The sequence below is a fragment of the Epinephelus fuscoguttatus genome, linkage group LG15 (assembly GCF_011397635.1).
Source record: "Epinephelus fuscoguttatus linkage group LG15, E.fuscoguttatus.final_Chr_v1".
Classification (NCBI taxonomy): Eukaryota; Metazoa; Chordata; class Actinopteri; order Perciformes; family Serranidae; genus Epinephelus; species Epinephelus fuscoguttatus.
In genome coordinates, this window is record NC_064766.1 from 31,334,888 (window position 1) to 31,360,961 (window position 26,074).

General features: G+C 43.0%; 1 protein-coding gene across 11 annotated transcripts in view; it reads right to left on the reverse strand.

The window, feature by feature from the left end:
* Positions 1-203: 203 nt before the first annotated feature.
* Positions 204-26,074, reverse strand: part of kcnab1b (potassium voltage-gated channel subfamily A regulatory beta subunit 1b) — a 62,890-nt gene continuing 37,019 nt past the window's right edge. For all 11 annotated transcript variants that reach the window (XM_049599146.1, XM_049599154.1, XM_049599152.1 and 8 more), the window contains 9 exons: positions 23,120-23,164; positions 19,628-19,671; positions 13,339-13,425; positions 6,953-7,038; positions 5,596-5,716; positions 5,426-5,520; positions 2,064-2,184; positions 1,829-1,917; positions 204-1,742 (listed from right to left, as the gene is read on the reverse strand). In XM_049599146.1, coding sequence (XP_049455103.1) covers positions 1,653-1,742; positions 1,829-1,917; positions 2,064-2,184; positions 5,426-5,520; positions 5,596-5,716; positions 6,953-7,038; positions 13,339-13,425; positions 19,628-19,671; positions 23,120-23,164 — 778 coding nt within the window. In that variant the 3' untranslated portion in view covers positions 204-1,652. The remainder of the gene's footprint in view (positions 1,743-1,828; positions 1,918-2,063; positions 2,185-5,425; positions 5,521-5,595; positions 5,717-6,952; positions 7,039-13,338; positions 13,426-19,627; positions 19,672-23,119; positions 23,165-26,074) is intronic.

Below are 26,074 nucleotides of genomic sequence, written 5' to 3' on the forward strand. Positions count from 1 at the left end.
AGGAGAGTCAAGGAAGTCCCCCGGAGCCAATCAGATATCACGCCTCTGAACAAGCGCAGCTGATTGGACGACTCACCGGAAATGCCAGCCTTTGTTCCCATGGAGACAGTGTCACCACAAAAGCAACCAAGAACTAGAGCCGTGAAACTCAGGGCTCTGCCAGGAGCATACTTTCCACAAGTCAAATAAATAAGTCAAGTAAATAATTCACACATTATTTTATTATAAAACAGGAAGACACAGACAAACCCCAGCAGCAAACAGCAGTAACTACAGCAGAGTGTTTCAAGTCACAGGTTTCTTCTTTTTACTGCGGTTTACAATGTAACTCAGCAAACAGTTAGTCTACTCTAGCTTTGTTATTTCACTTTGTAAGGGGCGAAAAATTAGAAGGCATCCATTTAATTAATAGAAAATTACTATATATCCTCTAAAACATATCACATGAGAATTATAAGCTCTTTATTTGTATGTACAAATCTGATGAGGGACACCAAAATACGTGTTTGAACAGACAGAACATAACAAACATCATCCCATTATGTAAATATGGCATCTGAGAGAAGTTGGGTAAGAGTACCAGGTGCAATGACTGCAGGGTTCCACATGGGTTTTTTATACTGAGTCTCTTAATAGCTACATGGCTTTGTTGAATTCACAAGCTCCCCCCTCGGGAGCATCTTCTCCCCAACTTCGACTAGACGAAAGTTTTAACCACAACACAGACTGAAATGAAATGAATCAGACATTATCATTACTGACAGAAAGTCTGGCATAGTCCAAATTAAAACAGGCTGAAGGGGCACATTAGGGAAGTACACTATGCTGTACTTTTGCATAAGTGGAAAAAAAAATACAACACAGGGATATGAAAAGCTTATTCTGACATAGCTGCTTAATAAGGAAAATATATATATATATAACAGTCAGAACAGATGTTTTGAAACATATTTAAGTTTGTCTTAGCTCTCTTGGTATCAGCAACATTGTGAGCATTTTCCAGTACTGAAATAATTCATCACGTTGACGGGTCAGCTCCAGCTGCACTGGGAGGTGTGAGCATATTATCCAGTCTGCAGAGAACAGGCCCGATTACACACCTCATCACTGATTTTTTCTTTACAGCACAAACATCTATATGATTCCTCTAACATTAGGTACATTTTGATACACCTGATCTTTTTTCATGTATTTACTGCCATTAGCTTATGTCACACCTAAGTTTTCTTTTCTTGATGCAAAACACCCTTATTCAGAAAATCATGATTGTTTGTAACTGGCACATGCTAGTCGTCAATCAGCTTCATCGTGCAGTGATCTATTTCTCCATGATCTAATGTTATGCTTCTTTAGATTTGTGGTTAGGCAACATGTCAGAGCGCTCCAGAAATCATCTCACTGGAACTGATGTTCAGTCCAGTAGCCGGCTGCTATAGCTTTAGCATGCATGTTTTGTCAAGTAGCTCACTTTACAATAATGAGTACTGGTTGATCATCATACGGACAAGGAGCCAAGCAGAACACTTTACGCAGTCACACATACAGTCATACACGCACACAAGCAAAGTTGGGCACACACTCGGGTGCCATGGCTGTGAGAAGTGAGCTTTGATAGGCTTTTTTGAGCATAGTTTCCTAAAACAGGGTCCATCCTAATGGTGGTAGTCCCTTTTACTGTGAGGACGATTTCCCAGTATATGATCCACTTCTGAGGCAATGCCTGCTGTCATCTTTGGAATTACCTGAGATGTGCAAAACAAAGAAAGAACATACAATCAGTGCTGTTGGACTGGACTGCTTGCTCAAGCTTAGGAAACAGACTTTATACCTGAATGGCTCCCAGGTTCTCTGTAAGCTGGCTTGCATTGGAGGATCCCAGCAGCACTGAGCTCACTCCCTCGTTCCTCAGGCACCAGGCTGAAGATCAGAGGAGTTTTTACAGTTGTTATTATGGTGTCAATATATCACACAGAATGTAGAAAAACACTGAATTTAGTTATGAGCAACATTATTTTTGTTTGATCTCACAACAACGTAGAGTTGGGGTTCATGTCGTCCCTCACCTATGGCTAGCTGCGGCAAAGTACAGCTGAGCTTCTCTGCGATATGAGCCAACTCCTTTAGCTTGGCTTGTTGTTTTCTCCCATCCTCGCTCATTATCTTCTCCCTCAACCACTGGTATGGCTAAAGGAGCAGTAAAAGAAGAAGTATTAAAATGATTACTCATAATCAGGGAGAAATAACTTGAACCAGATAATGTTTCATTGTTGGATGAGAGGAAAAAAATTGGAATATATGACAGACTGTGATAAAATAATGGATGTAGCCACTGTGATGTCACCAATTGGACTGTTGACTCCAGTTTTAAAGCCTCAAGTCAGGCATTTTGGCCGTCACCATCTTGGCTTTTGGAACCACAAGTGAATCAAGGTGATCATATTTGGTCAAATTAACTGTGCGTTCCAATTACTATACTACCTTACTATCAGGAATGATAGAAAAAGATTAAAGGCGCTGTATGTACGAATGTGGCCAAAACGGTTACTGCACTCAAATTCAAAATACTGCCGCGAGTCGTGTCCGCCCCCCCTCCCCTACAGATTCGAGGTTGCTGGACAGCGGCACGCTGGAGACTGATTTGTTTGCCCACAGGCGGCTGCCGTGGCAGGGCTGCGTTGCCGCGTCCTTGATCTTCGGTTTTCCAGCGGACCGTTCGAGCAAGTACTGCTTCTCTGTTGCTAACACTGCTGCCAGGATACAGCTGAGGAGACTGCTAATGCTATGTACCGGGACACTGCTAATGCTGCTTGCTGTGCTGCTGTAGCTCAGTCGTAACTGTAACTGATACTGAGACTCTACTGACTGCGTGACTGGTAGACGGTGGTGGGTGGCGCAACAGGCCCAAACACAAATTCAAAACATAAACATGATTTGCAGACCGTAAAATATTTTTTTAAATGCAAATATTCTGGCTGTACTATTGTTGTCAGTGAGATCAGTATGTTATATGAACATTATTCCTTAGTCTCTGTGACATATTAGGATGATTTTACGACTATTTGCTTTAGATTTCTTACATATAGCTCCTTTAAGTATCGCCAAATACAAAGTATATAAAATGCAGTATGCCAAAAAAACTTCTACTACACCCAGTCATATTTTTGCAGTATGCAAGCCAGCCTGCTTTTCTGGCTATTCTGACCCACAATCCTCTGCCCAGTTGTCAATACGTCTCATTGACAGACAGATAGCAGCTTGACAGCTCGTTAAAAGCTGATTGACAGCTCCCAGAAGCCTGGCTGATGGCTGACAGCGAATTCAAGTAAGTGAGGACCAGTCGAACAGTAATAATAGGAATATTAATTGTTTAAATTAACAAAATAATCATATAGATTACCAACAACAAAAGGACATAACTATGAAAATAACAATGATAGAAAAATGCATATGTAATTTTACTTTGAATTTCCCTTGTAAACTACATACACTGCAAAGTAAAAACAACAGCAGATCTCTCCGGGTTGACCTCCATCTCCGGCGAGCTAGGTGAACAGCATTTTGTTATATCTCCACGGTAACAAATATATGTGCAAGAGAGTCAGAGTTCAGTGTGTAATGTTATGAGACAGTAGTATGTTCTGATTGTGCGCATACTGCATGCATCAGTACGTACTCTTTAAAGGCAGCTGCGGTATATACTAAAAGTAAAAAGTATGTGATTCGGAACGCACCCTTGATTTGATCATATTTGGACAAATTTAGACAGGTGAGTTATAGAAAACTTCGGCCCTCGTACAGCTTTCATGAATTGGGAAAACTGGCTGGACCAAAAAAGTTCATTAGTTGTGTGACATGATTGTCACACATTCCTTGAATATATTTATGTGCATATTTTGATAATAAATCCCACTTCAGATGTATTTTTGTATGCTTTTTATCACATACGCCAGTATTACCAGGGACACACATTTCCACAGTTTGCATATAAATGTATATAAAACCTTTTGGTTGCTACTGATACAAATCAAATTGTACACAAATATAATGCTGAAAACATGCGACAATAAACCAACTGTGTACTCACTAAGATTTAATTTCTCTACAAATCCGGCATACAAGCCTCTTATCTTTTACAATAGGCCAATATTTTGCCTCATGAAGGGCAATCGCAGGTGTTCAGGGATGTGTACACACGTAGCTAAACTTGTGTTGGGAGGTGGTCGTACACAATAAGAAGTAAGGGTTCTCCAGGGTGTCTACAGGTATCAACATATTAAATTTAAGACTTTCTTATACCTTTTTAACACCACTTAAAATGAAATTTAAGACCAAACTTGCGATGGAAATACACACCAAAGTGAAAATATACTCTTTCCAAGTACACACATTGATGTCAGTTCATAATGAACAGCTGAAATTACCCTGACAACTGTGATTCCTCAGCCCTGATCCTCATTTAACCACGTTTTAAACACCCTCGACATACAGCGCAGTTTGTCTCATAAACATTTCCAGGCTCTGGCTTTAATCACCATGTGTAATCATTGTTATCTTTTTTAAGCTGTTTGTCCTTTCGCTTGCATTTTCCCATTTTTCATAGCTTGCAAGGTCCTGGTATATCGATGCAGACTCATTGAATGATCTAAGCACATTAAGGGGGAAAAATAGGGGCTTTGCGCACATACAGGTGTTGTGCTGAAGTCTGGTACCCCGTCGAATGCTGTCGTGTTTCTCTCCTGTTAAAATTATGTTTCCTATAGCACCAACGCTAAAAATTATATCGGTGATGTGACTAAAAAACATTTCAGACCCATTCAATCTGAATTTAAGACAATCTAATACTTTTTAAGGGGGTCTAAGGGAACTGACTCGCTTTTGGAGCCAGCCTCAAGTGGCCATTTGAGGAACTGCTGCTATTGGCACTTGGGTATTGGCTTCATTTTTTTTAAGCCCCGGAGGCTGCCTGTTGCCAGCTCACCCTTTTCCCCTTTAAGGGCGGTGGCCTTGTGGGTAACCTGTGAGTGTGTGATATGTGCTTCATTGTGTGTGGTGGGGAAGCAGCTCTCTCACGGGTGTGTCACGGTGGAGACCACACACAGCGAAGAGTGATGATAGCCAGCAGAAAACTGAGTCTATATAAGCTCAGGGCTACTGCTATACTCATGAGAAGGCCATGTTTATTGTTTTGTAATGAAGACTGCAATAAAGCCATTGTTGGTGAACGGCACCCCAATGCCTCACTATCCTTCCTTCAGGGGAGTGGTGCGGAACACTACAAGCTAGTTACCAGCTAATAACGAGCCAAGCTAAATGAATGCTAATAAGCCAGCGTGATCCCAACTACGGTTTGGAGCCAGCAAGCTGTCACTGAGAGATGTACCATGGGAACATACAGACACAAGGCAGAGAGAAATTTAAGCTGTACCTTCATTGAGGCTCTGGAGGATTCTGGGACGCCGTTCTCGTACTTCCCAGTGATGATTCCACAGGCCAAAGGGGACCAAGACACCACACCCACACCTGAGACAGAGCAACAGTCACTGAGCAAAAGGAAACAAAATATATTCACAAAAAGCTTGACTTCAGGAGCCTTACCTATCTTATGGTAGAGCTCTGGCAGCTGAGTTTCCACTTTCTCCCTCTGGTAGAAGTGATACTCTGCCTGCTCGCACACTGGTGGAATTAGATTAAACTGCCTGGCCACAGAGTATGCTTCCTAATTGAATGTGAAGAGGGAATAAAAAGAAAGGGGAGAAATGTTCACGAGATTAGGGAGACACGTGTAAACACTGACCTTTAGATTTTCTTTTTTCTCCCACTGCTCTCTGTATGGCATATCGTGTTCCGACGTATCAGCTAATTTTGGATTGCACTACCCGCTTCTAAAGTACAAAGTTGTGCTGATAGCTTCAGTACTGTGGGCAAAACAGACATAAACAGAAGATTCCCCACAGCACTCTACATCATTATAGATGTATTTTAATTTCTGTCTAGCCGTCGGAAATCTCACGCGAAGTTGTCTATGTGGAAATTTAGACAGCCAATTTGTTTCAAAGTGTGTTTCGTGGTTTTAATAAATGTTCCCACATATGATTACAAGGATAGACAAAAAGTAATATCTATACAATGAGCAACCACAACTTTAAAATCACAGTTCCATTACAATGCAGTGTTCTGCTGGGAAACACAGGGACCTGGCATTCACGTGGATGCCACCTGACACCCATCACCCATCCAGGAAGGAATGAGGAATGTGACAAAGGGCTCATGGTGTTGATGTGAGCTCCAAATCCCCTAGATCCCTATCCACTGGAGCATCTGCAGGACTGCCAGCTTGCAACCAATAGGACTCAAAGGATCCACTGGCAACGCTTTGGTGACAGACACTACAGGATACCCACAGAGGTCCTGTGTTCATGCCTCGACAGGTCAGAGGCTCCACTGTGGATCAGACTTGGCTCTGACCAGTTGTGACTTGGACACAGGATCTCTGGGATACTGGCATGTACCACGGAGGCTCGACTGTTTTGAGATCTGGGGAATTTGAAGGCCAGGTCACTGCCTTGAGCTCTTTGTCATGCTCCTCGGACCACTCCTGAGCAGTGAGGTGCATTTTCCTGCTGGGGGGCCACTGCCATCGAGGAGTGCTGTTGCCATGAGGGGGGTTACTTAGCCTGCAGTGATGTTTGGGTCGGTGGAGTGCGTCAAGTGGCATCCACATAAATGCCAAAACCCCAGGTTTTCCAGCAGAACAATGTACTGTAACAAGATGATTAATGTCTTTCAATTCATCTGTCAGTGGTTGTAATGTTCTGGCTGATTGGTGTATATTATCCAGCCTTGAAAAGAGCCCACTTTCTTAACAAATTTTTGCAATTGGAAGCTTTTTTTTTTTTTTTAAATATCTGCATTACTTGTTACAAAATGTTACAAGACTTTTCCCATCACTCACCATGATCTCCATGGCAGACCACCGGGACGTCCCCCAGTACATGGACATCCCCTGGTTGATCACATGTGTCATTGCTCTCACTATCTCTGTTAAAAAAACACACACATAAAACATTAGGGAGCAGATATATGTACATTGCCAATAACCAAACAGTGGATGGCGCCACAACTGCAACTTTTACATAACCAATTTCAATTCTGTTTGTACTGATTGATATTTCTTTCTTAACTTACAATATTTTCACATACTACACCGAAAAATTTGGAAAATTTGGTATTTTTTAATCAGAGAATGACAAAGTTTTCATAAAAGTCGAAGACTACAAGATATTCAAAAAAAACCTTTTGTTAAAACTGGCACCTTCAGGACCATGAAGACAAAAATGACGCTTGAAATGTATTCAGCATCTTTGCAATAAAGTCTTTTTTATCTCACGTGCAAGCAAATATTCTTTGCTGGCGACCATACGAGTTAATGTGGCACAATGCTGCAGGGGGTTAAATGAGAAGACTCAGCCAACCTTGGCAGAGAGTTGCTTGTGCAGTTGAACAAATCAGTTTAGTTACAGCTGTAGGGGTCGAAATCAGCCACAGTGGCCTTTAGTGGTTTGTGTATTCGAGCCTGAGGATGCAGCAATGAGGTAATGGTGGGTGGAATAGTTGATAAGCAAAATTGTTTTTAATAAGAACCATGAAGTTCTTTCTCACAGGAGTTTTCAACCGAGGAAGTCTCACATAGGAGGAAATATGGAAATATTTCTCTATATGTGTGTCTGTAGTATGCCGTGCACACACTCTAATCACTGAAGAAAACAACAACAAGTCGATCAAGTAATTTATGTGATCACTTTAGTCTATAATTGCTTGCTTCAAACTCTAACTGCACTTAATATGCTTTAATGAAACATGTGCTACATTAACACAATATAAAATTCTGAATGCAAAATATGAAGGGAGGTGACTGAAAACGAGGGTGAAGAGATGAGACCCCAGCAGAGTGTGATTAAAAAAGAGCGATTCCTTTTCATCAGTAGCTCTCTCTGGACCAAAATGTAGCTCAGTGAGAGACAGAGAGCAAGTGTGTGTGTGTGTGTGTGTGTGTGTGTGTGTGTGTGTGTGTGTGTGTGTGCGTGCGTGTGTGTGGGTGAAGCAGGTGGGAGGGTAGAGGAATAACAGTGCATCTACTCCAAAAGGGAGGGAGGGAGGGAGGGAGGGATTTTGAAGGATGCAATGAAAGAGAAAAATTGTGAACCAAGTAGAAACCTCGGAGGCGCGTACAGTTCATAGTTTCAAGAGTTTTCGAATGTATGAATAATCCACCCTCAGTGACAACTTGACAACTTGATCCACGGCAACATCCGTTCTTACCTACTGGCCAAGTCTTAACATAAATTTCCTGCTCATGAGGCCGCGGTGAGTCATAAACTCCAACACCAGATGCCACACTGAGTGAAGTGCTCAGGTGAGATATCAAGCATCAGCGCCCCGCTCACATCAGCCCACTGTGGGTTTTCAAGGAGGATGATGTGGGTGAAGTTGTGGGCACGTGCTCATGCTGATGTGTGCATGTATGTATGAACATGAACTGTATTAATATGCTCTTGAATGTATGAGATTGGTGAAGAATTTAGATATAAATATCGCAGGAGCTCCCACATCTGTGCAGTAAACAGGCAGTTAGCTTAACTTAGTTTGGCACAGAGGATGGAAACAGGTAATACAGCAAGCTTGGCTCCATCTAAAGACAATAAAATCCGCCTATCAGCAGCTCTAAAGCTCACTAATTAAAACGTTATATCTCCAGAGTTGGACTCTGGAGAGTTACCGCCCTGACCAAGAAATAGTCACAAACATAGCCTAACAAGATGCACTGTGTTAATCAGTGAGCTTTAGGGGTGCTGATAGGCACTTTAAGATCCGAGGTTGGCAAACTTTATTTTAAAAGAGCTATTTTTGGCCAAAACAACAGCAACAACAACAAAAAAAGAGCAAACAAAAAATCTGTCTAGAGCCGCACATCACTAAAGTTTCTCCATGACAAATCAATAATATGTTTTACCACAAGATGGCCAGTGGGTTATTTAAGGGTGCTTTCACACCTGCCTTGTTTAGTGTGGTTCAAACTAACTCAAATTCATCTGCCCCCTATGTGCAGTTTGTTTGGGCAGGTGTAAACACAGCAATCGCACCAAAACAACCGACAAGAGCTTCTTGGAGAGGTGGTCTCGGTCTGGTTACAAACAAACTCTGGCGCAGTTCATTTGTAGTAAGAACGAGTTCCGACCTGGATCCGAACCAACTGCAGTCACATGACACATTGTTTGGGTTGAACATGAGCATGTTACAGTCCTGGAGGATTATTAATGTGCACCTCCTCCTGTACTGCCTTAATATGCACATTCAGCACATCCAATGCATCAAAACATTGTTTTCTAGTTAGAGCTGCGCCTCATTTTCAAACTGTATGGTTTGACTAAAATGAACAATGACAGCAATATAGTCCACGATGAGCAGCACTAAAATCAACCTGCGTAGTTGTCCCTCCATTGTGACATTAGAAAGTGTCACATTTATCTTGCAAGTGTACTCTTCTTCAACGTTTTGTTTACTTCCTGGATTTTTCTCACATGGAAATTCTGACCAATCAAGAGCAGCTTTGTCATTCAAGGAATTTGATCTGGTCCGCTTGTAAATGCTGCCGTGAGAACACGAACCAACTCTTGGCAATTGTACAACTTTGTAACAAAATTAGTCCCTGATTCAGACCAAAGCAAGATAACTCTAGGTCTGAAAGCAGTCAAGCAGTCAAAGCCACAGGGAGTCACTGCACAGGGGCTAAAGAGCCGCATGCAGCGGTGTCATTTTCTGCTGTAGAGTGAGTGACTAACAGACAGCTACTTGACAGAGACAGCAAACTAGCTCGACGACATGGCCAAACACAAGTATGATGCTGATAAAGAGAGAGTAATCCCACTCAATCATCATTTATGACCCACTATAAGTGTCTGCCCTTGGTCTGTATTTTCCTATTTTCCTTTTTTTTTTTTTGCTTTGGTTGGGACATTTTTGGGACTGACAGGCAGTAGCCACCAGGTGTGCGCTGTAGGACACACACAACCAAGAGGGAGCTATGAAAATTGTTAAGACAGTGCCATGAAAACACACATATCTAGTAAATGAGTGTGAATCTAGGGTTGACTTTTATTTGGCAATATTGTTTACGACAGTTCCTGCATGGTATACCTTTAAATGCAAATTTGCAAACTCCCAATATCAGCTCGTCCTTGAGACACTCCACTGAGTTGGGAACATTTGGTCAACTTCAGCCAGCAGGTATCACAGCGTCCGTCTGCAGAGTGCAGCAAGGAGTGTGGAATGAGGCATTCAGCACACACTGCTACCCACACTGGTCCGAGCAGGCGTCTATGTGTATGTTTAGGTGTCTAACTGAGAAATGAATCTATCGATAGTTCAATCAGGAAGACTTTCTTTGTGCCCATCCATTCACAATTCTCTCCATCACACTCCCATTGCTTCCTCTAATCAGCTGACTATGGGTGTTCATTCCACCATGTTCTCTATCAGCAAATCAGGATGCCTCTGCAAAATTTTAAAACTGCTCTCTCTTTTGCTGTTGTCAGCTGTCATTTTAGGCAGAACTGTCGCACCCTCCTCCACCCCGTTCACCTCCAGCCGTCGTATCCAGAGTCCAGGACAAGCTCAACAAAGACCCATTCCTCTACTCATCCAGATCATCGGCACTTCTCCATCTTCTTCTCACCTTATCTTCACCACCAGCGTCTAAACCCCAGGGAGGGTGCCCTATTCAACTATGGATTCATCACCCTCCTTAAATCATACCATCTTGATGGGGGTCTACTTGCCAAAAGCCTTTTTCATTCTCATGCGCACATGTTAATAAATATTCTTTTTACTAGAAAAACAAGTGTCTCCTGATTGAATTGCTTTACAGGGAGGTGGTAGTCATTTTAAAGCTTATGTTTATCCTCCTCATGCATACACACAGGGCAGCAATCAATATGTCACACCACAGGAGGTTTTCAGTGGCTGTTCACAGTTCGATGATCGTGGGAAAGAAGGTTTTGAATATGCATCCAAAAGGAAGGTAAGTATTGCGTGGGTGAGCTCACCCTGCATGCTGCCCTTTATTGCTCAGCATTTGAGAGAAGAGGCGATATGCTGGTACTTAAAGGAATGTCCTGACTGGATGGCTTTGGGTTTGTGTTCAGCATGCTGTGGCAGTACCATTTTATTTGCTCTTGGCTGCAGGGATTGTTATAAACTCTATTTATTGGTGCCATGTCTGCTCTTTTGCTCTCGGCCTGCATATTCTGTTCATTCACTTCGTGCAGGGGATTTTCATATTCAGGTGACTGAATGGAGTCAATTTGCTGCATATTGCTCTGTCAAAAAAGAGAAATGATGCTGAGTGACTGGTTGGCAGCATTGAGCTGAGATTTGGACAGTTTACTCTGCAGGCTTTGGTATACCTATTAAAAAATTGAGTCGTCAATGCCACAGATGCTTCTCCTTGAGGCACATTCTTAGCACATGTACTGTAACGTTAGCGCTTCACGAAGTACACTATGTGCCGACATGTAAGATGAAATTCCAGCTAGGCCTGTAACTCCTCGGGGGCAAACTTCTTTACAGTCTAATGACTGAAAGTGACAACAGTAACGAGCAATAGAGGAGATGAAAAGGGGAACCAGATATTTGTGACACCAAGTTGGGCCTGTTAGATTGGATGCCAAAAGACAAAGCAAGTCAAGAACAAGCAGTGTGGGGGGGAAAGAGACACACAAAAAGAAGGATGAGTGGACGGGCAAAGGAAAGTGGTGACGGTAACAAAGACAGACTCCGCAGCCATGACATCACTTCTTTTGTCCCCAAGGGGACACGCATTGTCTCACACGAAGTCAGAAGCAGTTAAAGTCACAAGAACAAAGCACAAATTCCACACTGCATGCACACACCTGTTAGTTATCTAGTAGTTATCATATCTTAACACAACATTTGGAGCTCAAGTGGGGGTTTTTGTGCACTGCAGTGCTCGTAATCCTGTCTTAAGTTTCAAGAACGTGGGTGTGTGAATCAATATCTTAGACATGCACATAACAAGTGTGGTGAACTGCAAATGCCCACAGAGATGGAGAAGTCCCACGTGTTTGCATGTTAGCACTGCTGCTTCATCCCAGAGAGAAGCTATTTAGAAAATCTTAGAGCAGGAGGAGGACACACAGTTTTTGTGGGAGTCTGCACATGCAGTCCCACTCTCTCTCAAGTTGTTAACAGTGACTGACCCTCTGCACAGTGATTTATGACAGTGGCATTGCTCCACTGTAATGAAGGATGAAGAAAAGGTGCACAAGGTTTTACACTGATTAATGAAACGACCGCGTGGCAGGGCTGCTGAAAGCAAAACAGCCTATCTGTCTTTATATTTGTCCGTCATCTCTGGCTCTCTGTGCAGTTTTGATCATCCTGTCAGGCTCTCGATCAATCAATCCATCAATCAGATTAGACTTGTCTACATCAGCTGTCAATGTTGAAGTGACATTATCTGCAGAGACAGGTTACTATAAGGTCTGATGGAGCAGGCTGCAGGGTCTGCCTGCCAGTCACCAGTACTACCAGTGACAGCAAAGCCACGGGAACGATAAGTATGACAGATTGGCCTCCCACAGTCTGCTGGCTTACAGAGGAGGACACATGGGGGGCAAAGGGGACAGGCTGGAAAATATTTAAGTAAGCCCAGTGGGAGTCCATCCGCTCAGCCAAAGGCTACCTGTAGACCAGCATTAGGACTGGATAGAAGAGGGGCCCAAGTATCTGTGATGGCCACCTCACAAAGGAGAAGTAATTGAGGAGGAAACTGGAAGTGTGTAAAAGAAATAAATGGTCACATAAGGTAGATCTTTGGGAAAGGCTGTACTGGAGTGTTGAAGGAATGGAGCGCACAGTAGGGCTTGGATCCATTGAGACCAGCCCAAAATACACCAGCTTCCCCCTGGGGGGCCAGATAATCCTGCTTCTGAAGAACAGGGAGGGCTGGGAGCGGGTGTAGCTCAGAGACCCTGTGGAAACTAACGATCCCACAGAGATGCAGAGAGAAAGAAAGGGAGAGTGGGAGACTAAAATAGAGGACGAGAGATGAGGCAAGACTGTCAGATTACTTGAAATGTGTGCGCATGTGTGTGTCTGTCAGAGGGACTCGACCACAAAGACAAACCCCTTTGGTCAAAGGCAAAGGTCACCAGTCCGGTGAGGACAGTGGTCTTGTCAGTATTTCTCACCCTCTCATGTTACAGAACAACATGTATTGTCCTTAACAGACCCCCTGAGGTCTGGTCAGCCGTCACTCACCCTCCATGGGAGTGTTGCTGTCTGGCCGGTTGGCGAAAACCACATCCACATACTCAAGTTGCATCCTCTGGAGGGAGCCCTTTAAACCTGGAGTGAGAGGAGAGAAGAAGGTGAGGAAGATGTAAGTATGTCAAAGAAACAGTCAACAGGAATCACAAGCATTTGCGTAGTGCTGAAATAGATGTGTTACCAACACATCATAAATATTTCTAATTTCCAGGAGGGTGATTTGACACAGTTGAAATAAGGATTCAATATATCCCACATAAGCCCCGAGTATCATCCTTCTACTAATAAATACTTCTGCTAATACCAGTGGACCAAGGAGACTTATTACAGTGTATTTTAGACATGCTAGAAGTAGAAAACCTTGTCCCTTGACACTTTTGGACACGGACGTGTTGGCCTGAATCTGCAGGGGAAGAGTGATAATCACGGTGTGCTTGTACCACCCTCCAGTTCTCACTGCTATTTATTCAACACTGTTGCTATAGGAATGATTTTACACATTGGATTGTGTGCAGCATGCGTAAACATGCAATAATTAATATTTCTGCCATCATCCGCTGTTAAAGCTACAGTTGGTAACTTTTTTTGTAACTGTCACTATATGAAGGTAGTACAGGAGGCAGATAATCAGTTCCTTTGCCTTTTGTACTGCTACTAATGGCATTTGCAAGAATCACAAAAACAACCAATCAAGAATGAATCAAAATTCTGTCACTGCACTGCCCATTTCTAGCCTCATATGTTTTCAAAAGCATATTTTAGTGTACTGTTTAGCTGTAGATGAGAACGATTTGCTGTGGCCTGTGGGCGGGGCTTCGTTTTGGCCCATATTGTAATGGACTGGGTGACGTGATGGATTCTGTCACTGTAGATAGGTCTCTTATGGCAGTTACTGAGTTTTCCGTAATGTCACGAATGTATCACTCCCAGCAAAGTTGTTTGTTTTAGACGCTGTGAAGCCTGCTAATCAATACTGGCATGTATGACAGTGATTTGTGTGAGATACCCACTTGTGATTGGCAGAGGTTTAAGGAGGGAGGGTTGTTATTATTCCTGCTAGTTCGTGTGTGTATGTAAGCCGATGAGTGGGAGTTATTGAAATAGAGTAGAGAACACCTTGTAAAGCAGACAGGTTTGTTGTTTGGCGTTGGCCACGGCCCACAATAGCCTGTTTAAAGTTAAGGAATAAAAGGCCAGCCAAATGAGCCTCATTGTTAAGGGATGCTACAATATGTTTTCAACATGGCGGCCAGGTCACAAACTTTCTCATTTTACAGCTAAACAGTACACTAAAATATGTTTCTGAAAACATCTGAGGTGAGAATTAGGCAATGCCGTAACAGAATCTTCATTCATATTTGATCGAGTCTGAAAGTTGACAAGCCGTGACTGACATGATTGACAGGTGCTCTCTGAAAATGAAATGATTTTCCATCACTCACAAGATTTTCTCAAAACTGAAATCAGAGCCATATGAATGCGCAAACTTCTAGTGTTCTCTCAGACTGTATATAAAGATGGACGACGTGACAGCTCCACAAAAGCGCAGTCAAAACATCTCGAACGCCCCCCTGGTGGCTGGCTGCAATATAGGTAAATAATAATAATAATAATAATAATAATAATAATAATAGGAAGATAATTAAAAAAACTAAAAACTCCAAACACATATCAAATACACTTTTCCCAAAAATGGTTTCTGTCATTTTAAGTAGTTTGTATCACGCTGCTGTAAATCCAGGGCAGACCCAGAACACGCTGGAGGGATTACATATGTCATCTGGTCTGGGAACGCTTTGGGGTCCCCCAGGAGGAGCTGGAAAGGGTTGCTGGAGAGAGGGACGTCTGGGATACTTTTTTTTTTTTTAAGATATTTTTTAGGGCATTTTTTGCCTTTAATTGATAGGATAGTGAAGTGTGAGGGGGAGAGACATGCAGCAAAGGGCCACAGGCTGGGTTCGAGCTCGGGCTGCTGCGGCGACAGCCTTGTACATGGGGCGCCTGCTCTACCACTAAGCCACCAATGCCCCACTGTACAGTGGGTGCACGTGGAGAAGTGTTGTCCGTCTTTATATAAAGTCTGTGTCTCAAAACACTTCAATTACAATATGCTCAAAGGTCATTATGGGATTTTTGCCCAGTGATGCCAAAATTAAACTGCCTACCCAGGCTTTTAACAGACGATTTTGATTAAAGCCATTCTACCTAATATCTGTGATGGTGCCCAGTTCAGAATCACAACACACATAATTAGATTTCTATTTTTGTTTTTCATTTAAAACCATGGCATCAGGTAAAAGGAAAAAAAGGGTGAGTTAGATCCTGGGGGATTTAAAGTCAGCATGTTCGTAAACATGGCAGAGTGACAGTTGACCACATGTGACTCACGGCCCGCCAGCTGCATCTGGCCTGGCACATCTATTGAGCCAGCTCGCACGTGAATCTGAGTTGTCATATGCCATCTGGTTTACCTAGTAGGAGTCACTGTATGGGACTACAAGTCCCATTTGCCAAACAGCTACGTAAATACTGCATTGTATGTAAAAGAAACGCAGTCATCATCACCTCAAATGCCCCATTGAGTGGCAAATAATGCTTTTTCTGACTACTGAATTTAGTAGTGCTTGTCTATGAAGAAGAAAAGTCTCTGGGTTTTTAGCACTATGTGGTATTTCTGAATATGAGGAGTTACTTTTCCACTCAGAGCAGGTTAATCCAAAGTCTCAGATGTTTTTCATTCTCAGTTTAATCACTGAATTCTTATCAGCTTTATGGCCAGCAAACGGTAAAGCTGCTATTAAGCTGCAGGACATGGTTCAATAAGATAAATAGATCTTATCTTGTTAATAGACCTTTTATTAAAGCAGACACTTTGACTGGTCGTGGCAGGAAGAAAGCACAGGTGTAAGTTATAACTACACTATTAATCATGGCTCCACTCCACTAAAACGACCCAGTAAATCACGACAGTGGGCAGGCATGCAGGACTGAACACCTGATTGGAATTAAGCCATTGCTTATGTAATGAGTAACACCTGTGCTTTTTCTGCAATGCCACGTTAAAATGTCTTTTATGTTTGTACAGCAACACATTTCAGTACCATGAATAAAAACTCAAACAGCAGATGTTATGGACACGTCTGTAAAGTTTTGTCTTTTTCTGTTTTAATTAAAGCACAACTAGTTAAATTGAAGACAATGACATTCTTGCTCTTATAGCAGATAGATGAACTGTGTTAATATGCTCAGGGGTCACAGATGCAACATGTCACATGTGGGGCAGAGTGGGTTTTTTACCTGCTACACAGACTGCATTTCTGTAGGGTGTGGTTGCTGCTGCGCATATTGGGTTTTGCCCAGTGATAATGCCGTTGGCTATGCAGGGTTTGGAACTTAACTGGTGCTGAATTTGTACATTGGATGGTTTCAACTACAGGATGCATTCATTTGATTGATTTATTCTAATGTCAAATGTAAAAACACAGACAAGGTTGCTCTGCTGCTTCGTGTTGGCCCTGGTACAATTAGCTATTCATTTGAATCCCTTTAAAACAGACTGTTTAAATCTTTTATAATGTTCTACACCACCAAGTAGGCTAATGGACAAAATACATGGGACATGGGCGAGGTGTAACATATCTGCCCCAACAGAGGGTGTCCATTATAATCAAATAAAGCTGCTGAGCGCGATGTGACGATGTGAATCCATCAACACACCTTAGATTTCAATATGACAACTCTGACCATTACTTAGGTTTTTTATTGTCTCTCTTGGATGGCAAATACTTTTGGTAATGAGTGGATATTAAAGTGTTTAAAAATAAACCGGATCATGTGAACTGTGTATATTCTAATCCTAACTCTGAGAAAATGTTGTCGAGCTTAATTCGTTTGGGCTATGGCAACACTAAACCCCTGAGCTTGCCTGAGAAGGACTGAATGGAGAGAGACTCTCACTGCAGCCTGTTCTATTTTGTCCTGAAAATGTCGGCGTGAAGCCTTGTTCTGTGGACGATAAACCAGGTGCAGGCTTCCCTCTGTGTCACCGGTAATGAGGAAATACAGTGAGTGACCACAACCCCGACCACATTTAAGAGTACTGCTTGCAGTGGAAACGCTAGGGTCTAGGTACCATGTCTGAAGGGTTACTTTGGTTCAACCCTTCTGTGTGTGACGCTGTCCCAACATCAGTGGTAACAACTGTAGGAGTACAGCGTAAAGCAGCAGCGATGAGCTAGCCAGTGGGATACACAAATGTACTGACTTACCACAAGAAACCACAGAAAAGCTTGGATTACAACACACACACAGAGGGGAGCGTGACTTCATTCTCAGTATGCCATTGCACCACTACATCTTTGACTGTTAGTATGAGATGCAAACTGACAGTTTGGCCTTTTTGTTGTTCAAATGTTAAAATAAATATAATTTATTAAGCTACACATTATTGTAATTGAAATAATAGAACTGTTACTTTAATTCTATGTTGTCCCTTTCACACGGCTACTATACAATCTTTTTCAGTGCAGATATACTCATTACATTTGACTCACAAGAATTTAAAAGGTCAAACAGTGCTAAAGTTAATCAGTGTCAAGCTGAGTTGACACCACTATCTCCCGGTAAGAAGATCTCTGTGGAAAAATCCCTGCATCTGTGCAAACTTTTATCCTTGTTACATAAAGGAATCCTGTTTTGACAGGTAGAGGAGGAACCAAACAACCCAAAAGCTGAGATGATGATGAGAAAGATGAGGGATCAGAAAAAAGGTTGCGCTCATTTCTCACTCTTTTGCTCAGCTTTCACTCATCGCTGGAAGTGAGACACTGTACGGCGAGGGGAGGATAAGAGATGGCAACAAAGTATTGTGAGCAGATCAGTCCCCATTCGCACACGGAGAAGACCAGATGAAAGATGAAAAGCGAACACAGGAGGCTGTCACAAAGGAGGACAGCAGAGTAATAGAGAGACAAAGCAAAAGACACTCTCGCACTCTTGAGTATGTGTGAGTGTGCATGGCAGATTAGTGCCAGAGGCTTCATCATTGCCTGCTAATCCCAGCTGAGAGTTCTGCTCTCCCAACTGCCCTTCCAACCACTTAGTCCTTTCTCTGTCATCTGCGCTCCTGTGAGCCCAGAAACACCCATTACATGGATCCTAATCTGAGCCTGCACCGTCATCGCAAGCAGTTTTTGCTGTCTCGTGGATTAACTGGAGTTTACTGGCTGTGAAGGAAGTCTATTTTTGGATCTGAGAAATGATGCTGAACAACAAAGCTATTCCACTGGCATCTTCGATGAATAATGCATTTAATTATGTGTTCTACGAAAGTCTCTTTGAAATCATGAAATTGTCAAGGAATTTCTTTGTCCTGTGAGGGAACCGGTAAACACTTGTGCTGACTGCTAGAGACGCTCTGACATTTCCTAGCACCTCAGAGTTCATTGTCAGTGCTGATCTCCGCCATTAATCATCGAGTTTGACATCCCATCATTACTAGTAAATGTCATTTAACCAATCAAATGATTCACTGACTGGCTTGTGGTGGGATGTACAACCAGCAGTGAGGATGACGGTGTCAGCGGATGTTTAAATCAGCCAATTTATTACCCTGTGGTGACATGTGCCACACCAGTAGTGACAGGAACACTGCACTCTTCTCTCACGGATGCTACCTATCATCTGGACTGGCTCTGGCTAATTGGAGGTAGCACCTTTCCTTCCGCTTTTTCTCCTTCAGCCTTTTCTGAGTATATTCCCCCTTCTCTTGTTTGGGGGGAAAGTTGCAGAGGCTGTGGTGAATGTTAATAATGTGGGAGAGTGCTGAGTCACTGCCGGAGGTGCATTGCGCTGTGGACCGGATGGCGAGTTGTTAGGGAAGTGGGGTGGAGCGGGCCAATGGGATGAGAGAGGTATGTCATTATAAGCTTGAGCGAGGCCATAACTCTTCTAAAAGAGGGGAAAAGAGGGCCGTTTGAAGGAGCTAGTTAGCTTGTAGCACCCTGTGATGCAACAGTTTCTTAAAAAGACACCTGTAAAGGTATTACAACGGATAAGACAAAACAGCTGCTGAGGTTTGATGTACCATTGGCTAATACAACTTTCAAATTCAGCTGGGTGCACACACCGATAAAAATCAAAGAGCAGAGAGAAGACACAGACAGGAGGAAAGAGGGGGGAGGAAGAGAGATAAAAGAGGGAGATTACAGGAGTGCGGCGGGGATCCAAGTGATGGGGTGATATGAAGGACAAAGCAGCGGAGAGGAAATCGACTTGTTACCTTCGATGATGTGCTTTCTGTTGAGGCCTCTCTCCGTCTCTGCTCTGCGACAGGAGGGAGAGAAGTGGATGTCAGCACACATGCATAAACACATTCATCTTCCAACTCTCATGAATTGAAGCAGATCATTAAACATGCCAAATGAGAGCCTGCATAAACTACCCACAAATCACATTCAAATACACCCACTCTATAGAACAAACTGTGCAGCGAACAAACAACAGGCTTGTTGTCACTCTCTGTCCTGATCGCCAGCACTTTGCCAATGACTTCCCAGTTAACAGTGCTTTGGTTATTTGCAGGTGAAAATACATCTTAACTGGACAATTGATGTTTGAATATAGATAGCTTTTAAAAGCAGGGCTGAAACATAAAGTACAATTACATTTTTTTACTTTATACTTATATGTCACTAATGCACAGAGAGAAATATAATGCTTTTAAAGGGACATTCACCCCAAAATCAAAAGATGAGCACAGCGTTAGTTCATTCAGGACACGATATCAAGCTCAGCTCACATCCCAGCTACATCAGCTGACCTCAAACAGCACAATCAACTGATGGAGCAGCTGATTGATGGAAGGGAGTCAGCTGATAGATCACATGATTCCTTTTCATGCAACCAATTGGTGAATCTCATTCAGGGCGCCCTATTTAAACTGCTCTGGCCTGCCTACTGTTGTTGCTTCCTCTGCAAGCTGCTTTGCAACCTGCCTCCACCCCAGCTCCTCCTTTTCATGTTGTGTCTGACTTATCAGTGTCATTTCTGTTTGTAATTGATACTGCTCTGTTCTGTTCCCGGGGGGTCTTTGCTGCTGCTCTCCCTGCCTTAGGCTTTCAATGTAGGCGCATGGAAGGGCAGACAGGTGGGCTCTGTCTGCCTCAGGCTTTCCTAATTTGCAAGTGGAAAGGCAGGGAGGTTTGCTCTCTCTGCCTTAAGGTGTGTTCCATGTAGGTGCGATGAAGGGCAGAGAGGTGTGCTCTCCATGTTGGCGCATGGAAGAGGTTTTCTGCGTAGGCCTGAGGAAAGGCAGAGAGGCCCCAGAACAGAGCTATACTGCCAAATATAATACTGCAAATGGAAATAAAGTTTTCTTTGACTACAGTGGTCCTGACTGAAATACAAATTTTCCTGTTACCGAGATATCAGCTGCAGAGATGACTGCCTCCTGTCCAGTATAATGGAACTAGATGGCATTTGGCTTGTGGTGCTCAAAGCACAATTTTTTTTTTTGAAAAACATTATCTTGTTGTGAGCGGTTCCATGTAGGACCTATTTTCTTTCTACCAAACTATGCCTGCTAACTGTATCACCACGCAGGAGGAAGTGTGCATCTACTATCTATGGACTAGAGGCTCATGTATGTGACCATGCAAGACATAAACATTAATGCCATCCTCTTTGGCTGAGCTGTAATGTTCAGCTAGCTCCATGGTGCTAGGTGAGCTAGTAGTACATGCATGCTTCCCTCTGCATAGCGATATAGTTGCCAGGTGTAGTCAAGTAAAAACAAAAAAAAAAGTTCTTACATGAAACTGCTCACAACAAAGTTTGTAGATTATCTTGAGTAGCTGGGTCACAATTCCTGGAAAGAGACATTGCTGTTGAGTTTTTCAAATGTATTTTTTGGGCGTTTTGAGCACCACGAGCCGAGTGCCATCTAGTTTCATTCCATTGGACAGAAGGCAGACATCTCTATGGCTGATATCTCCAACACTTGGCAACTCACATCAAAACAATCTAGACTGATAAACAGTACTACAGGTAAGAGGAAAAATATGTGGTTTTCATTCTGGGATGAACTGTCCCTTTAATGTCACTAGTTGTAGGTCTTCATAGTTTGATGTGGCACCACTTATCTACAACATAAAAATGCCTCCTCCAGGTCATTAATTATAGCACTGAGGAAGAGGCCATTCAGTACTTTTGATGCATATGTACACTGTGTAGTTAATACTACTGTGCTTTTACTAATGTGCAGTTTTCACTTGTAAGTACTCTAGGCAGCAGTGGTATTTTAACATTTATTGTAACCTGCTTTCATTGGTTTTGTGGCCAGTTTGAGGCAAGTTGTTCTAACATACAGTTGCTTATTCATAGTGGTGTAGTGGTAGTTGATTAGATAGGTGGGTAAAAGAGGTGGGTATACCCCGTAAATCTGTATTCAATTCAATTCACAATTTGCTTTAGAGGGCTACGACATCTCTCTGTCCTTGGACCCTCACAGTGGATAAAACTCCCCCCACAGAAAACCTTTAACAGTGGAAAAAAAAGATAAAAACCTCAGGAAGAGCAACTGAGGAGGGATCACTCCACTACACCACTGCATATTTACACATTAAGCCGACATGGAGCAACATCTATTTGGAGCTGTGTTTCCATGTGCCTGACAAATGTAAATCCAACATTCACTACTCCATTTAGATTTGTTTTGGTTTTCACCAACCCCTGGGGGAAATATCTGGCTCAGTAGCTGCTAAATGCTCCACCATGTTCAAGAGCTTGTAGCTGACTTTGTTTGACATATAGTGTTGAGCACGTGGTGTACAGTGAGCTTATAAAAGCTCTTTTGCTGAAAATAACTGCCTGTTCATCTAAAAATGGTGCTGATAAGAGTGGTGAGAGTCAACCAAAACAGTGACGCTGTGGGCCGAAAAACCACAACACCTGCAAAATCTACAAAACTGTGCTTCAGTGATTTGTCAGTAGCTCCACCTGTGTGTACGAAGTCACTTTCAGATTTTACCCATGCCTGCATTTTCCTTCTCCGTGTAATTCCTTTCTTTTCTTTCTGCTCCGATATACATATATACCATGTCTTTTTACCCTTTGTGCAAGAGGGTAGGAAAGTGCAATGGAGAATAAAGTGTGCAAATATCTAGTGTATGTTTGAGAGATGCTTGACAGGTCTCTCAGGCAGTCTCACAGCTCTCAGCAGGGGGTTAAGTAGTTGTTATTCAAATCCATCCGGCGTGGAGACTGACATTGTGCCTTGACAATAGTCTGAGAGGATGAACTTAAATTAAATTTACACAATCGCACGTGGGCCCTACTCAATGGCCTACTCAAGAGAACCAGAAAAAGAATGCACTTCTGGAGCATCTATGTCTTTCAGTACGAGCCTTAAGACTTTAAGAAACAGAGCAAATGTGACTAATGCGGACTGAGAGCAGAATACTTCAGCATGACAGAAGAAGCAGATATGACTCTTGGCAGTCTGGCAAGAAAGCTGAGGAAGGGTATGAAGAGAAGCAGGAGGGGGTGAGAACATGGCCATGTTGAAATCTGTGTGTGTGTCACTCATTTTATCGAGTGTGTCTTCCATGTCTGTGCGCCTGTGGGTTTTCTGAAATGTTGGATGCCATGTCACGCTCTGTAGCTGTTTTAATGTGTAGCCTGTTGTTGGTGAGATAGCCCCAACATCTGAGGAGGGAAACACACATGTTTGCCACGCCATACACACACTTGGGTTGTACATGCACACACTTACTTTCCTCCCCAGTAGAGCTTTGTGGTGATGACCAGGCTGGATCTCCTGAGGGAAGAGACAGACACATCAAATGGCCATTAAAAAAAGGACTTTAAAGCCACTCTCTGAAAGATGCATGTGTGTTTGCATGTCCATGCCTGTGTGCATGAACATGCAACTGTTCTCCAGTGATCTTTTATCCTGTGCTGCGAAATGGCAGACGAGCCGCGCTCCTTTATCAAACATGTAACTTATCTAGCATGAAGAATCGCAGAGGGACTCTTTTCTCTCTGAATTCTAACAAGATAGCTCCCTCACTTTAAAATCTCCCATGCTTGAGTGATCAATAATTTAAACAGATCTTGAGTTGAGGTGAGGGCATGCAGGCAGAAAGCTGCCACGAGTTGTTGAAAAGAGAGATAGACATAACGGAGTCTTATCACTGCAGTGTGACAGTGCATGCAGTATGGATGAATGAAACTGATATTTTCTGCGGTGCAGATACAAGCTCAAACTCACCAGTGTCTGCTTGCTATTCAACCATGAGCCACAGACATGAGCACATTCTGTTTTTATGTGGTTACATTTACATAGGGAGATTTCAGTGAATTAACGCTTCAAACTTCAAGATAAGATAGATAGATGCACATTCTGCACCTTCCACCACCTCAATTCATGATGTGGAGTATTTGAAAGCAGACATACACGGACATGTAAGCACAAACATCCTGTACTCAAACACCACATGGCCAAGATTGCTGCTACTTTCCATGGTTTGGGTTTGTGGTCTTCCTTTCAATAAGGGAAAAAAAGTAATGCTTTAGCATGCAATAACATTAGCCATCAGTGGTTCCCAGCGCTTGGGGTTGCTGACCCCCAAGGGATCCAAACATAAATCTGAGGCATCACAAAATAATTGAAGGAATGAGAAAGAAAACATATTTCTCCACAATCATGTAGAAACAGACATCCCAAAAAGAGCGTAAAAGTCCATTTTTGTGATACTGTGTCAGTCCAAGTTTTGATACCCTCTCTCTCACACACACACACATTTGCAAGTTCGAAAGCACCAACAATCTTGGTACAAGCTACACTGTACAGTTGATTGAGTGAGAAAAAAGGCGCTGACCTTGGGAAATCAACTCGTGGCTCTGCTTCAACTGTGCGAGAGCATGACAATGGCCGACCAAAATTTCTGACATAGTTCATTCAAGCATCCGATGGCCAGTTGGGAGCAGTTGATTGGACTGTGATCGGTCCTCACTCCCCCTTGTATAATGCGCAGCAACCAAGGCCTGATGAAGCTGAAATTTAATCTGACTTTAAAATAAGTCGTGCAGCTCAAAAATTGGGTCACAAACGGGCTCAGATCATACAATGTGTGCCCAACTTCACACAAACCGCGCTACTGGCATGGCTATATAGAAGAGAAATGTGTGATTGTTGGTTGGTCCAACACTTTGGCCCAGGCTGAATTATCTCAACAACTACTGGATGGACTGCCACAAAAATCACTTCAGACTTTGACGATCCCTACAGGGTAAATCCTAATTACTTTGGTGATTCCTTAATTTTCTGCTAGTGCCACCAATAGTTTGATATTGTCACAGCGTACACACCAGAGAGATCCCGAAATAAAGGTCTACTCATTGCACCAAAAATCAACTCTCAATCAGCTCATGGTGCTTTGAGTCATTATGGTCCAACTCTCTGGAATTCTCTTCCACATCCACCCTCTGTTAGTTCGGTACTTAAAGGATAACTTCGGTATTTTTCAACCTGGGCCCTATTTCCCCATGTGTATGTGTGCGTATGATTCTTGGGTACAACTCGTTCTAAAATTGGTTCAGTATTGAGGGAGGTGGATGCAACCGGGAGCCGCGAAACAAGCTAAAACGGTAACGGGGGCAAATGCATCCCGTATAAGCGCATTAAAAGTGCTTTTTTTCGCCACTGACCTGTTCAGGTCGCCAGTGCTATCTCTGTAAATAGCATACTAAGCATTTCCCTTACCTCTGGGCTGTGACATCATCTCGCGAGAGCTTTGCTTGTTGCCGGAAGAAAACAGAGGAGCCATGCAGAGCGTTGCTCAGAGTGGCCCTGGTTGTCCCAGAGTACAGCTGAGAGTTTTACTGCATCGATTGAAAACAATGGTTCGTGTTTGTGCTTATCCGCATTGCAAGAACAAGATGTCGCGCAACACCCCGTACAGCTTTCATAGGCTGCCTTTGTCGGACGGCAAGATGCTGAAGTTGTGGCTAGTTGTGCTACAAATGGATGCTAACACTCCTGTCCAGACACTGCGCCTTGCAGACCATCGGGTCCGCATCGCTCACTTCTCCCAAGATGACTACTGCCAGCTGAAGAAGAGAAGACATCCAATCCCGAAACACCTCTTTCTCAAGAAAACGGCTGTCCCACGAGTAGACAGAGCTACAGACACAGTGGCGCAAAGCTCTCGCGAGATGACGTCACAGCCCAGAGGTAAGGGAAACGCTTAATATGCTATTTACAGAGATAGCACTGGCGATCTGAACCGGTCAGTGGCGAAAAAAAAAGCACTTTTAATGCGCAAACTTATACGGGACGCATTTGCCCCCGTTCCCGCTTTAGCTCGTTTCGTGGCTCCCGGCTGCATCCGCCTCCCTCAATACTGAATCAATTTTAGAATGAGTTGTACCTATGAATCATACACACACATACACATGGGGAAATAGGGCCCAGGTTGAAAAATACCGAAGTTATCCTTTAAGTGTATTTGTACTTTTATCCCCTGACCTTCATCTAGCGCCATCACCAGTCCAGAATTATGGCTTTTCCAATACTTTGTCTGTCTGCAAAACTAATGACATTCCCATCAGCCTCAGTTGTACTTTGTTTTTATTGCTAAGTAGCACATTAGCATTGTCTAAGTACAGCTTTACAGAGACTGCTTCATTTGACAAGCCAGAAAGGATGGTGACAACCGTGGTAAAC